Source organism: Pseudonaja textilis, chromosome 4, assembly GCF_049901715.1.
Source record: "Pseudonaja textilis isolate UNSWEBS1 chromosome 4, rPseTex1.2, whole genome shotgun sequence".
In the NCBI taxonomy this organism is placed as follows: domain Eukaryota; kingdom Metazoa; phylum Chordata; class Lepidosauria; order Squamata; family Elapidae; genus Pseudonaja; species Pseudonaja textilis.
This window is the reverse complement of record NC_141993.1, coordinates 5590031-5604192: the sequence shown is the minus strand read 5'-3', so window position 1 is coordinate 5604192 and position 14162 is coordinate 5590031. Positions and strand designations below refer to the sequence as shown.

General features: G+C 44.5%; 1 protein-coding gene across 2 annotated transcripts in view; it reads left to right on the top strand.

Moving 5' to 3' along the window:
- The window catches only part of RET (ret proto-oncogene), a 92644-nt gene that overhangs the window by 63482 nt on the left and 15000 nt on the right, over positions 1-14162 (top strand). For both annotated transcript variants that reach the window (XM_026714552.2, XM_087932154.1), the window contains exons 8-15: positions 583-708; positions 1962-2072; positions 2678-2797; positions 3461-3714; positions 7898-8045; positions 11181-11288; positions 11882-12096; positions 12200-12322. In XM_026714552.2, coding sequence (XP_026570337.1) covers positions 583-708; positions 1962-2072; positions 2678-2797; positions 3461-3714; positions 7898-8045; positions 11181-11288; positions 11882-12096; positions 12200-12322 — 1205 coding nt within the window. The remainder of the gene's footprint in view (positions 1-582; positions 709-1961; positions 2073-2677; positions 2798-3460; positions 3715-7897; positions 8046-11180; positions 11289-11881; positions 12097-12199; positions 12323-14162) is intronic.

Below are 14162 nucleotides of genomic sequence, written 5' to 3'. Positions count from 1 at the left end.
ACTCAGCCTAGAATCATTACATGTCCACAAACACTGCAGAGGTGGTATTCAGCCGGTTCTGACCAGTTCTGCAGAACCGGTAGTGGAAATTTTAAGTAATTTGGAGAACCGGCAAATCCCACCTCTGACTGGCCCCGCCCCCATCTCTTCTCTGCCTCCCATTGAGTCCCACCTGATTGGCTGGGTCTTCTTTGGTTGCCCTGCATAGGAGAATGGAGCTGGAAAGCAGGTTAGTGGGGTGGGGAGGGAAGGGGGATTTTGCAGTATTCTTCCCCTGTCACGCCCACCAAGCCACACCCACCAAGCCATGCCCACAAAACTGGTAATAATTTTTTTTGAATCCCACCATGAGTCCAGCCTTCCTTGAATTCCACTAACTCTTGCCTAGCACCTAGTCAGCAATTTAGTGCTGACTGCTGTCTAACTAGATCGTTTTGAGTGGACTCGAGCAAGAAATCTTCCTGACCTGGAACTTAAGGGGAGATCCTTATATTTTTGTGCCTGACATTGGAGGGTTATAAGAAGGATTTGGGCAACACGAGGGGGACCATGATGCGACACTGGTGTCCTTTCTCTTCTCAGTTATACAGAGCGATAAGAACTGTCCAGACTCCTGTGCTATGAGCAAAAGGCGATCAGAGTGTGAAGAATGTGGAGGTCTCGGAGTGCTGATGGGAAAATGCCAGTGGAGGCAAGGAAGTGGGAAAGGTAGATTTGCACATTTGAAAAACCCCCTGAGGGCTGAACCACAGGGGCACCAAGCACCAACTTGGTGGAATGTGTGCGATTGACTTTTTCCCCACCGACGGAGTGTGGATCCATTGGTTGCGACAAGAATTGACTGACTGGTTTGTCATCTGGCTTTCATGCCTAAAGTGGGACTAGAACTCCCAGTCTTCCTTGGGATTGGCCCGAAGTCACCCAGCTGGCTTTCATGCCTAAGGTGGACTAGAATTCCCAGGCTCCCTGGGGTTGGCCCAAAGACACCCAGCCATTTTTCATGCCTAAAGTGGGACTAGAACTCCCAGTCTTCCTTGGGATTGGCCCGAAGTCACCCAGCTGGCTTTCATGCCTAAGGTGGACTAGAATTCCCAGGCTCCCTGGGGTTGGCCCAAAGACACCCAGCCATTTTTCATGCCTAAAGTGGGACTAGAACTCCCAGTCTTCCTTGGGATTGGCCCAAAGTCACCCAGCTGGCTTTCATGCCTAAGGTGGACTAGAATTCCCAGGCTCCCTGGGGTTGGCCCAAAGACACCCAGCCATTTTTCATGCCTAAAGTGGGACTAGAACTCCCAGTCTTCCTTGGGATTGGCCCAAAGTCACCCAGCTGGCTTTCATGCCTAAGGTGGACTAGAATTCCCAGGCTTCCTGGGGTTGGCCCAAAGACACCCAGCCATTTTTCATGCCTAAAGTGGGACTAGAACTCCCAGTCTTCCTCGGGATTGGCCCGAAGTCACCCAGCTGGCTTTCATGCCTAAGGTGGACTAGAATTCCCAGGCTCCCTGGGGTTGGCCCAAAGACACCCAGCCATTTTTCATGCCTAAGGCAGACTAGAACTCACATTCTCCTGGTGATTGGCCCAAAGTCACCCAGCTGGCTTTCATGCCTAAAGTGGGGCTAGAACTCCCAGTCTCCCTGGGGATTGATTGGCTCAATGTCACCCAGCGTTGTAATATTGCCTATGAACTGTGGGGTCCTTGGTGCTCTCCGAGCAAGGTGGTTTCATGACCCAACTAGAGGTAAAGTCATCAGAGCATGTGAAGTAAATAGCAACGCGACTCCGTTATCACTGCATATGAAGCTGTGCATTTGAAGAAGAAACCTAGAGCGTTCTATCGCACGAGTAATGTAGGAATATGCACACACACAAAAAAGAAAGACACTCGATTAAACTCCCTCAAGAATAGGTTTGAATTGTCTATGCATGGCCGAGCACTGAAAAGACCATGTTTTGTTTTTAGGAATAACCACCAACTACTCTACCTGTACTCCAAGCATCAGGACATGTCCGGATGGAATTTGTGATGCTGTAGAAAGCAGAGATAAGAGAGTCTGCCCTCAAGATTGCACAAGTATGGAAATTACTTACATTACTAAATTACTTAAATTACTGTTAGCTTTGATGCCTGTTTGGTTTCCTTCTGCCCCAAAGTGAACAGGTGATAGCATCAGGCGGATGACTTTGAGCTCAGGGAGGTAAGACGGATCAGGAATGCTTTGCTGGACATCTGCTGGAAGAGCTGAGGAAGCTTCTTGGGATGAGAAGCGAAACCTCTTCAAATAAAAACCAGGAAGTCCAGTTGACCCTGCGGGTGGGTGGGAAACAGCACCTCTGTGAATAAGGAGAGATTCAACTGGGAAATAAGGCGATATTTCCTGACAGTGAGAACCATCAACTCATGAAAGAGAAGTTGCCTTCGGCGGTTGTGGAGCTTCCTTTCTGGAGGCTTTCAAGAAGAGACTAGACTGCCCTCTGTCAGAAATGGTGTAGGGTCTCCTGCTTGGGCTGGGGGTTGGACCAGATGACCTACAAGGTCCCTTCCAACTGGGTTAATCTGTTAGATGTCAGTTTTCTCACTTTTGATAAACCGAAGTTTCAAATATTTATTAGGAAAACGCCATTTGGTCCTGAGTGCTGTGCCTCGCTTAAACTTATTTTAATCTGAATTTGATTTAGGAACCAACATTATTGGAGGCCACCAGAAAGGAAGCCTTGGAACTGGAATCAAGGCAGGGCACGGAGTTTGTCACTGCTTTCCAGGAATAAACTGTTACTGTGCAAAAGATGATATCAGGGGTAAGTCTGAAGTTGTGAGTCTCTGGTTGTATTGCTGGATGCTCTAGCATTGGCTAACCTTTTCGGCACCAAGTGGCCAAAGCAAGCACACGCAACCCCAAAATGCAGCGCACGTGCAACATGCATACACCCCAGCCCCCTAGGCATGTGCGGGCGAACACCCCTGTGCTCTCTGACCCTGTGTGCGTGATCCTCGCACGTGCACAGCAGAGACCCGAAGATCAGCTGGCTGGCGGGAGATGGGCGCACACATGTGTGGCAGAGCTGAACTGGGAGACGGCTCACGTGCCCAGAGAGAGGTCTCTGCGTGCCACCTCTGGCATGCATGCCATAGGTTCACCATCCCGGCTCTCGCATTTTGGTGGTGACATTGTCCTCTTAAACAGATGTTTCCCCACTGCAAATGTATTGCTCAAAATGCGAAAGGGATAGTAGATCACAAGAGGGAGTTGAGAGTTCAATTCTACCGTAGGTGGTAAACAGACGTTTCTCTCTTCTATCTGCTGCTTCTATCTGCTGTGAACTCCATGTCGGTGTCAGGAAGGGCGTCTGGCCAGTAAATTCTCAGAGCCACCCTGCCCCGAATTAAGGGATTACAGGATCATAAAAAGGGAGAGAGAGATCAGGAGGGAAGAGTGTCAGATATTTCTTCTTTCTCCACAGAACACCTTTGCGATGACATGTGCAAAATGGTGATTGCGGGGGGCGTTCTGCTCTCTTTCATTATCTCGGTTGTCCTCTCTTCCTACTTCATCTATCGCTACCACAAGAATGCACCCAAAACGCCCATCGCCTCGGCAGAGATGACCTTCCGGCGGCCAGCTCAGGCCTATCCCATCAACTACTCCTCCAATAATGTCCGTCGACCATCGATGGACTCCGAGAACCAAATGTCAGTAGATGCATTTAAAATACCTGTAAGTTCTTCTCGTTTTCAGCTGGTTAATGAGGAAGATGTTTTGCAAGGGTTTTATCTGAGGCTGTGCCTCATTGCGAGATAGCATGTCCCTGAGGGACGTAGAAGGTGGAGGCAGAAAGGAATGTAATAGGAAAAAAAAAAAGATTTTAATAAGATTTTTGGAAGGATTCATTAACCTGCTCTTCACCACCCTTATTACTTCTGGCACCCCACTGCTTGTTACCAAGTAAAATACATTAACCAAGTTTCAGAAAGCTTACTGGTAGATGTCAGCTTACTACTTAGGAATAAAAAAAGATGAAGTACTTTTCTAGACATTTTTTGCTTGTAAAACAGGAGCAATTCATGAGTTTATTCCCAGGCAGATCGGATCGTGTGTGTGTGTGTGTGTGTGTGTGTGTGTGTGTGCATGTTGCATAATGTTAACATATACTTAGTCTGACACTGCAGTCATGCCTTTTCTTTTTTCTTCTTTTTAAACCACCATGATTTTCTAAGGAAAGATTAAAGTTTTGTTTTGTTTCTTTTAGCAAAAATAATCCCTAGTTTCAAACAGGCAAATTTATTTAAATTTTAGTTTTAAAAACTTAAATGCAAAATGCATTAGAAAAGCTTTGGCATTTGTATCTTTCTTTGTATTCCTTAAGGAAACATTTCTGTCTGTCTGTCTGTCCATATCTATCTATCTATATCTGTCTGTCTGTCTGTCTGTCTGTCTATCTATCTATCTATCTATCTATCTATCTATCTATCTATCTCGTGTCTGCTTGCCTGCCTGCCTGTCATCATCTGTATTTCAGTTTCAGTTTCATAGCACCAAGCAGCTTTAGTACAGAACAGTTGAGCTAAGGCTCCTTGCTGTCTCCCTGTTCACACAACAAATACTGTTTCTGTTTCCAAACAGCCCTCAACTCTCTCACACACTGACAGGACGCTAGCTGGATGAATACTGATGGATGCTGATAGGCAGAGGAAGAATTTTTTCCCTTATTTTCCTCCCCCAAAACTAAGCCCAATCACGTAGTTTCGTAGCCGAAGCACGGGTATCCCGCTAGTACATTGATATACTAGCTGATGAAACAGAATGTTTATTGATTGCAATTATATGTAAGGTAGTAGACTGAAATATTCTTTAAAGTAAAATTGGGTGTTGTTACTTACAAATCACTCATTTCCATGTGAATTTTGCGACCCGGCCATATTCAGCCTGTATGAACAGCAAACATTCCACGTGCTTCTGTTCGTTACAATAGTTTATTTGTTAGTTATGCGCTTTTTGATACAGAGCACAACACATGATTGCTTGTCCTACAGAAAGGAGCAATTAGATTACAGTTAACTGGGTTTTTTTTCTCTGAAGCCTGCAATCAATTATTTTAATGTTCCCTAGCAACCCCAGCCAGCAATTTCCCCCTTGCAGCTGCTAACAGCTGTGCCACTGCAATATATCAAATGTAGTTTTTCACTTCTCATCGTTTAAAGGAAAGCAAGGTTTGGTTTGGTTTTTAAGAAGCAAATTGGGATCTGGTTGTCATAGTCACCCATTTGTGTGTGGAATGACACAAAGAGAAAGAGAGCACACACACACACACACACACACAAAACTATTTGCTTTACAATACTTAGCTCTAGGGATGCGGTGGCTCACTGGCCAAGACGCTGAGCTTGTCGATCAGAAAGGTTGGCAGTTCGGCGGTTCAAATCCCTAGCGCCACGTAACGGAGTAAGCTCCCATTAACTTGTTCCAGCTTCTGCCAACCTCACAGTTTGAAAGCAGGTAAAAAATGCAAGTAGAAAAATAGGGACCCCTTTGGTGGGAAGGGAACAGCGTTCCGTGTACCTTCAAAGGCGTTTAGTCCTGCCGGCCACATGACCACGGAGACGTCTTCGGACAGCGCTGGCTCTTCAGCTTTGTAACGGAGATGAGCAGTGCCCCCTAGAACCTTTACCTTAGCTCTGTAAATAGCCCCCAAATGATGAAGAAGGCTCCAACTTCATTTCCAGAGTGTATTAGGCATGAAGTTTGCACCCTTGTTTCTTGATCATCTTCTCAAACTTCCTTATTTGTCCAAGCGGTCGGTGGTACAACTGTGTGACCGATTAAGGAGAATATTTGGAGTCAGCGTTGAAATGAGGGGGTCGCTCTCTGAGCTAGCTTGTTGTCTTGCAGACGTTTCACTACCAAACTAGGTAACACCATCAATGCTGGCGTAGTGATTGGAGAAAAAGTGACTTATAACCGGTTTTTTCACCCTTTGCAACATCCCCAGGGTTATGTGATCAAAATTGCAGTGTCCCGGGAGTCATGTGATTCCTTTTTTTGCAGCCTTTTGATGCGCAAAATCCATGGGGAGAGTTCACTTAATGATCGGGTGACTGCCTTACCAATGATTCACTTAAAAATGGCAGCAAGAAAGATCATAAAACGAGGCCAAACTCGTTTGGCAACACAAAGATTGGGCTCGACCATGGTCGTAAGTCCAGGACTTATTAAAGGTTTTGGGAGCAATGCTAAGAACTGGAACCAACTCAGTTAAGAACTGAAAAAAAAGGGGGAAAGAAAGAACCTAAAGAGCCCAATGTGCAAACCATGAGTATTTAGGTATTAAGAGCAGATGTTTTTCCATGGAAGCCCTACGTTATTTGTTTTTTATTTATCAGTAGCTTCGCAGAACAGAAAAGCCATTGTCTAGGATGAATAGGTAGCTTCTCCAAGAATCCTCCTTCCCCTTCGAGTTCCATAAATCAGCCCAAACTGTGTTTACAAACACCCTTTTACTCCCCTCCTCCTGGCACCAAGAATACTGAGAGGGTTTAGGCAGATTCTGGCATAATTGCCACCTACTATTTATAAATCTTAAGTTCTCTCGGTCTTACTGGGTAGCTGTCAAGCCTTCAGCATTTGCAAAATGCAGAACTGGGAACCTTTCCAATCAACCACTGTGGACTGTGTGTGTGTGTTTTAAGATCTCGGCACAAGCTACGCTTGGCATGCTGGTGCAAACAACAATAAAACAGCAACAACCCTCTTCATTTGGCCAAGTCTAGTATACATAGTAGATCCACAGCTCCCTATCCCACAAACAGGGCCACTTCCCTGTGGTTATGTCCCCTTTGTTTTTATTTGTCCTATTTTCATCCCAGGCCATGGATCTTATTCTTCAAGGTGAGGTAAATCTAGGCCTACCATGTTGTCCCATCGGTTGTAAGTCACAATGTGTTGTGGATATTGTGGGCCACCAGGAGATGGTACCGTCCTGTTTCTCAGCAGAATTCTGTGATCCAATCACAACCTTTTTGAATTTTTAATCTCTGGGTAGTTTTCAGCTTTCAAATAGAGACTGGACAGCCATTTATCTCAAATGGTCTAGGGTTTCCTGCTTGAGCAGGGGGTTGGACTAGAAGACCTCGGAAGTACCTTCCAACTCTGTTGTTCTATGCTCTATTTCCCCCCCCCTTCTCTCTTCTACCTTCTCTAGGCAAATTAAACTGCCCAGACAAGACAGGGGAAAAGCTCTTTCTTGGTTTAAAAACTGCAGCTTAAAAAAAAAAAAAACCTCTGCATTTAAAAAGATCCTTCGATATTTGTCGTTGCCTGGTTTATATTTAACGTCAGAGAAATAGTGTGTGAGATATGTGTGTCTTAGACATTTACTCATTTATATTTGGCCTGCATAAAACAGCACTGATTCTCATTTTCTTTTAAATCACTAGCCATCATGATTATAGCATTATTCTGGTGTTTTAATGCTATCTTCTGCCTACAATTAGAAAGCATTTAGTTATTAGAGTAGCAGAAGCAGCCTGGAATTAAGGGGAAACTTCCCACCAGGGAGGACAATTAGCCACTGGAACAGCTTGCCACCAGAAGTCGTGGGTGCTCCATCACGGGAGTTTTTTAAGAAGGGATTGGACAGCCACTTGTATGAGATGGTATATGGGGTCTCCTGCTCAAGCAGGGGGCTGGACTAGAAGACCTCCAAGGTCCCTTCTAGCTCTATTCTGATTGACGGTTCATTGTCCAACTAGGTAATGTGTCATCCATGCAACAAGGAGCTCTTCCACGCTATTAATTGTGTGGTCTGAAAGAGAGAAAGATGCACTTAACAGAGGTTGACTCAGTTGTAGTTCCGTCTGACTTTCTCTCTCTCTCTCTCTCTCTTCCTTTTCTCTCCCTATAGGAAGATCCCAAGTGGGAATTTCCTCGGAAGAACCTGGTGCTCGGCAAGACTCTCGGCGAGGGAGAATTTGGAAAAGTTGTCAAAGCGACAGCCTTCCGACTCAAGGGCAAGGCTGGCTACACCACGGTGGCAGTGAAAATGTTGAAAGGTAGGTTCTCCCTGGGAAATTCTGAGAATCGTTTGGTAAGGAAAACAGCCCTTCTGTTTCTGTTCCGTAGCTCTCCACTTATTATAGTGTGTGTGTGTGTGTGTGTGTGTGTGTTTTGAAAGGATTAACCAATGACATCAGCATTGGGGCTCCTTTCATGTCCCCATTAATTTCCCCACCAAAGTGGTACCTATTTATCTACTTGCGATTACTCGCTTTCGAATTGCTAGATGGGCAGGAGCTGGAGCCAGTGACAGGAGCTCATCCCTCCCCACCACAACAGTCCTTGGGGTCTCGAATGCGGGCTTGCTGATTGTCAACCCAGCGTCGTAACCACACGAGCCCTAACCACGCGTCCCCTGAACCATGTGAGGCTGAGAGATAGCATCATGGTCACTGGTTCCTTTCACACAAAGTGCAAAGGGCAGCAAGCTTCGTCCCACTGAATCCCTATCCCAGCTTCCCATTTGATGTCCTCTGTCTATAAGCCATCTTTAAACATCTGACACCAACTTTTGCATGGTCTCTAGCCCACCTCTGGTTTCCCCCCGGCCAGTCCCATCTTACAACGGTGCATTGTTGTGCTTTCCTTTATGGTGTTCTGTGTGCACTGAAGCATTAGATTTTGTATGAACCCACAATCCAGTGTGACTGAAGAAGCGTGTCAGTTGAGGAATCTAATGGGCTCTTTTTGTCTTCAATCAACTTTCATAATAAGATTTGATTTCCCTGGTTACTGTCTATGTTTTTTTTTTTTACATTGTTCCGTTTCATACTTTAATGAAATAAAATAGAAGTATCTTTTACTATGAATCCCAGCTAGGAGTATACTTTGAAATTGCAGTCTAAGCAAATATGTTTGTTGATCCCAATTCTTGGGCTTAAACAAGTTTTGATTTCTATCCAAATCAAAATTATGCTTTCCAATTCTTCCCAGTTGTCCTTTTTAAAATCCTCACACCATATAACTTCCCTGTGCCTATTCTTTCTTTAACCTCTAATAAATAAAATCACCAAAATGCAGCTTTCCTGGGGAAAGTTTAAATGGATGTGTCACTTTCCACGCAAATGTGTCGGTACCCTTCCCCCTTGTAATTACTGGGAATTAGTCATCCTTCATTGGCGCTTGGATAACAGTGAAAGATTGTGTAATGCTCAGGAATCGTTCACTTCTGCACCTGCCTGGGGGATGACTGGCCTCGTTGAGGAATTATCCGTCAGCCTGACATGGCTCATGTCACATTATTCTAAGGGAGGACACAAAACTGTAATAAAAAATGATTAGACACCACGTAGAGCTCTGGTCCCTTGAAGATCATTGTAGAAAGTGGAGTTATGAGCCGTGGTGGCGCAGTGGTTAGAATGCAGTACTGCAGGCTAATTCTGCTGACCGCTGACCGCCAGCAGTTTGGCAGTTCGATTCTCACCGGCTCAAGGTTGACGCAGCTTTCTATCTTCCCAAGGTCGGTGAAACGAAGACCCAGATTATTTGAGGGAAATAGACTGATTCTGTAATCTGCTTAGAGAGGGCTATAAAAGCACTATGAAGCGGTATGTAAGTCTAAGTGCTATCAGCCTCCCATCCTTCCGAGGTCGGTAAAACGAGGACCCAGATTGTTGGAGTCAAACCACTTAAGAGAGGAATGTAAAAGTACTGTGAAGCGGTATATAAGTATATAAGTGCTATTGCTATCGCTACTGACTCAGTGTTCCATCCTTCCGAAGTCAGTAAAATGAGGACCCAGATTATGCTAACTCTGTAAACCGCTTAGAGAGGGCTGTAAAGCACTGTGAAGCAGTATATAAGTATAAGGACTATTGCTATTCAGTAGACAGATGGGTGGTAAAAATGGGCTTTCTTTATGATGTACCTTGGAAGATTAAAACAAAAACCCCAAAGATGGCTATAAAGGAGAATATTTATAGCTCAGTTATGAAATGACAGGTCCTTGGTGCTCTCTGAACTTGGTTTTTTTTTCCTTGCAGATATTTCATTACCCAACTAGATAACGCCATCAGTGTTAGTAAGGAGTGGGGTTACTCTGTAGCTTGCTGGGTCGGTGTTGGTGGGAGTCTATAAAGTGAGAGCAAGCCCCATTCCTCACTAGCACTGATGATATTACCTAGTGTGGGTAATAAAATGTCTGCAAAACAACAACAACAACCAAACTCAGAGAGCACCAAGGCAAACAAAGATGAGATTTTTCCATAGCTGGGATTGAGATTAAGAGTTGACCAGTTGCTGTAAGGTTGATGCAATATAAGACTGATGTAATGTAAGGTTGATGCAATAAGGATGAATCAACATTGGTAGTGTCCTTTTAAGACAAAGAATGGGTCCACAGAAGTCCTTTAAGAGGTGTCTATATAAAGGCAGCTATTAGAGGGCGTGTTCTCTCTCCTTGTGTCCTGTATCCATTGCAGAGTTCTCTGTGTAGTAAGATTGATTGCTTGTAAGGCATTTTGCCTACCACGTATATTCCTGTATATGTCTTACAGATAAACCACCATTAAATGTCTAAGCCTCTGTGTGCTGTGTTTTGCTCCTGGGTTGTCTCATAATAGCACTCTGCAAACACTCTGACATTATGATCCCTTACATTTTAAATGCCACCCAACTCCAGCAACTCTGGTTTACAAAATGAGGTTTTGTGTAAGTTTGATCATTGGACTCGATTAGCAGATTTGGGACAGCGTTTTTTTTTTTTTTTTCAAACTTGGCATAAGATGTGTGGACTTCTGCTCCCAGAATTGAAGTTGAATTTAATTTGCCCGTTCCAGGTGGGGAACTCTGGGAGTTGAAGCCTGCCCATCTTCAAGTGGCCAAGTTAGAAAACTACCCATTTAAGGCCACAGCCAACATGTTCAAGTGGCCCAAAAGCACAAGGAAACGGTGGAGCTAATTTAAATTCCGCTTTTCTCAAATTGAGGTGTTTCATCACCTTGATTTGGCGGCTATTGCACAAGGTCGTTTTGAATATTAAAAAAATAGCTTATCTTTGCCATCATATCATGGAAAGGAGAGCCATTTCTCCACTATTTATGTAATACTCTAGCATGTAATTGCTAAATCCTGCCTCAAGTCATAGTCGGGGTGCCTTAATAATAGGTCTCTTCCTGCTCTCTGTTTCACAGAAAATGCTTCTTCAAGTGAGCTCCGGGATTTGCATTCTGAGTTCAACCTTTTAAAACAGGTGAACCATCCTCACGTCATCAGACTCTATGGTGCTTGTAGCCAGGATGGTATGTATTTAGAACTTAGAATAACTTTATTGTCACTTTGAATGTTTACTAATCGGCCTACATTAAAATGAAGTTTTGTTATACACAGCTCTCAAAGGGTCACGAAAAGGAAAGAAGGAAGGAAGGAAGGAAAGAAAGAAGGGAGGGAGGGTGGGAGGAAGGGGGAAGGAAGGAAGGAGGAAGAGGAAGGAAGGAAAGAAGGAAGGAAAGGAAGAGAGGAAGGAGGGAGGGAGGGAAGAAAGGAAGGAAGGGAGGTAGGGGGAAGGAGGGAGAAGAAGAAGGAAGGAGGGGGAAGGAAGGAAGGGAAGGAAGAGAGGGAGGAGCGAGGGAAGGAGGGAGAAGGAAAGAAGGAAGGAGGGAGAAAGAAGGACGGAAGTCTGAAGAAGTCTGAATTCCCAAAATTTCATACTGAAGAGTAATCCCCCAATTGAGATGATAACACTTCTGAACGTGAGGTGTGTGAAACTGACATTGGTGCAAACTAAAACAATATATAAATAAGGACCTTGCCATATTTTTTTCCCCCACAGGTATATCTGTTGAGGGCAAGTTGATTGATCTGCATTTCCCCCCCACCCTTTGTTTGACCTCAGGGCCTTTATACTTAATAGTGGAGTATGCAAAGTACGGCTCCTTGCGGAGTTTCCTGAGGGAAAGCCGGAAAGTGGGAACCAGCTACGTGGGAGGCGACACGAACAGAAATTCCAGCTACTTGGACAATCCGGATGAGCGGGCCCTCACCATGGGCGATCTGATCTCCTTTGCGTGGCAGATCTCCCGTGGCATGCAGTACCTTGCTGAAATGAAGGTATGGCCCTTCCCCTTCCCACCCAACCTATTTCCATAAACTTCTCCATGGTGGGGCACATCTATTAATTTCTTTGCGTGTGCATATGTGTGTTTCTCCCAAGCTTGTGCATCGGGATTTAGCAGCCAGGAATGTCTTAGTAGCCGAAGGGCGTAAAATGAAGATTTCTGACTTTGGTTTGTCTCGCGACGTTTATGAAGAGGACTCTTACGTCAAGAGGAGCAAGGTGAGGTAGACAGTTAATTTATTTGCCACAATGAACTGTTTATTTGAAGGAACCATCAGCAGCCGCGAGGGGCTTCGAACGTTGAATTTGGAAGGGGCGCTGCATCACTGCAACCCCAAAAAGGATATTGTACACTTCGAAAGGCTAAAAAAAAGGGCGGGGCTAGAACTGTTCTTAGGGGACACGATAGAGGGAAGATCATAGCATTGGGGTTTTAGGTTTTTTTTTTAACCTGGGGGGAAAAAGGAGACATGTTAGGTAATGTAGCATGAGGGGAAAAATTAATTCCACCCTTACAACATTAAGAATTTGAAGTTATCCATCAAAACCTGAATCCTGGAAGTTTCAGAGCAAATAAAAATAAAGGCTGTATAGAATGCATAAGTTAAAATGGGATTTAGGGCAGATCCAAGATGGCGTCGACGATGGCTGCCTCAGTGATATGCTCTCTAATGGTTTCTACTGAGAGCATTTGCACCGAAGACAAATTCCTTGCGTGTCCAATCACACTTGGCCAATAAAGAATTCAATTCACTTCTATTCACTTCTATTCCATTCCGTTCCGTTCCATTCCATTCCATTCCATTCCATTCCAATCCATTCCATTCCATTCCATTCCATTCCATTCCATTCTATTCTATTCTATTCTATTCTATTCTATTCTATTCTATTCTATTCTATTCTATTCTGTTTTCTGCCCTGGGATGCCATGACAACCAGCTATTGGATAGTTTTTGGAAGAGGGTCAGACTCTTCATATTGCAAGTAGTATCTGTGTGGGAAATACGAGGTGCTTCAAAATGTTGCTTGCTCAAGAAAAGTCAATAAAATAAGTCCCTCTGCCAAGTTTAAAAATGAGTAGGTAGATAGGTAGGTAGGTAGGTAGATAGATAGACAGATCAATGCATACCATAGATAGATACTATAGATAGATAGATGGATGATAGAGTGATGATAGATACGATAGATAGATAGATAGATAGATAGATAGATAGATAGATAGATAGATAGATAATTTTGATGATGATGGGAGGGAGGAAGAGAGAGAGAGAGAGAGAGAGAGAGCATAAATACCCTGTTTCCCCGAAAATACGACCTACCCCGAAAATAAGCTCTAGCCTGATTTTCACACCTGAGCTTGAAATAAGCCCCACCCCAAAAATAAGGCCTAGTAAAGGCCCGTCCACTGTCTGGTAGTACAAGGTGGGGTGGAGCGCAGGCATAAAAATCAAGCTAGGGTGCGGATGGGGTGTGTGGAGCAAGGAACGCAGATGCAGCAGAGACTCTGGTTTGTTTCTCTCCCCCAAATTCTACCAGAAATTGGTCTTCATGAGGTTCATCACGCCAGTGCCGCCACTCACGCGCCCAACGCCACAACAAACCTCACAGCGTCTTTTATTCATTCGTTTATTTATATCCCGCCTTTTTATTATTTTCACAAACAACTCAAGGCAGGCAAACATCCGACACATCTTCCTCCTCCTATTTTCCCCACCGCAACAACCCTGGGAGGGATTCTCCCAAAATCACCCGGATGGTTTTCATGGCTAAGGCAGGACTTAGGACTCACCTAGTTTCTAACCCTGGTGGCTTCACCACTAGACCCTGCTGGCTCTACATTTCAACAGCAAGGGGGATTTAAAAAAGAAAAGAAAGCATATTAAAATTCCAGAAATTGTAGGTGCTCCATCGCTGAGTTTTTTTTTTTTTTTTAAAGAAGAGACTGGAGAGCCATTTGTCCGGAATGGTGTAGGGGTTTCTGTTTGAGCAGGGGTTGGACTAGAAGACCTCCAGGGTCCCTTCCGGCTCCGTCATTCTGTTTCTATCAATTCTGGTAACT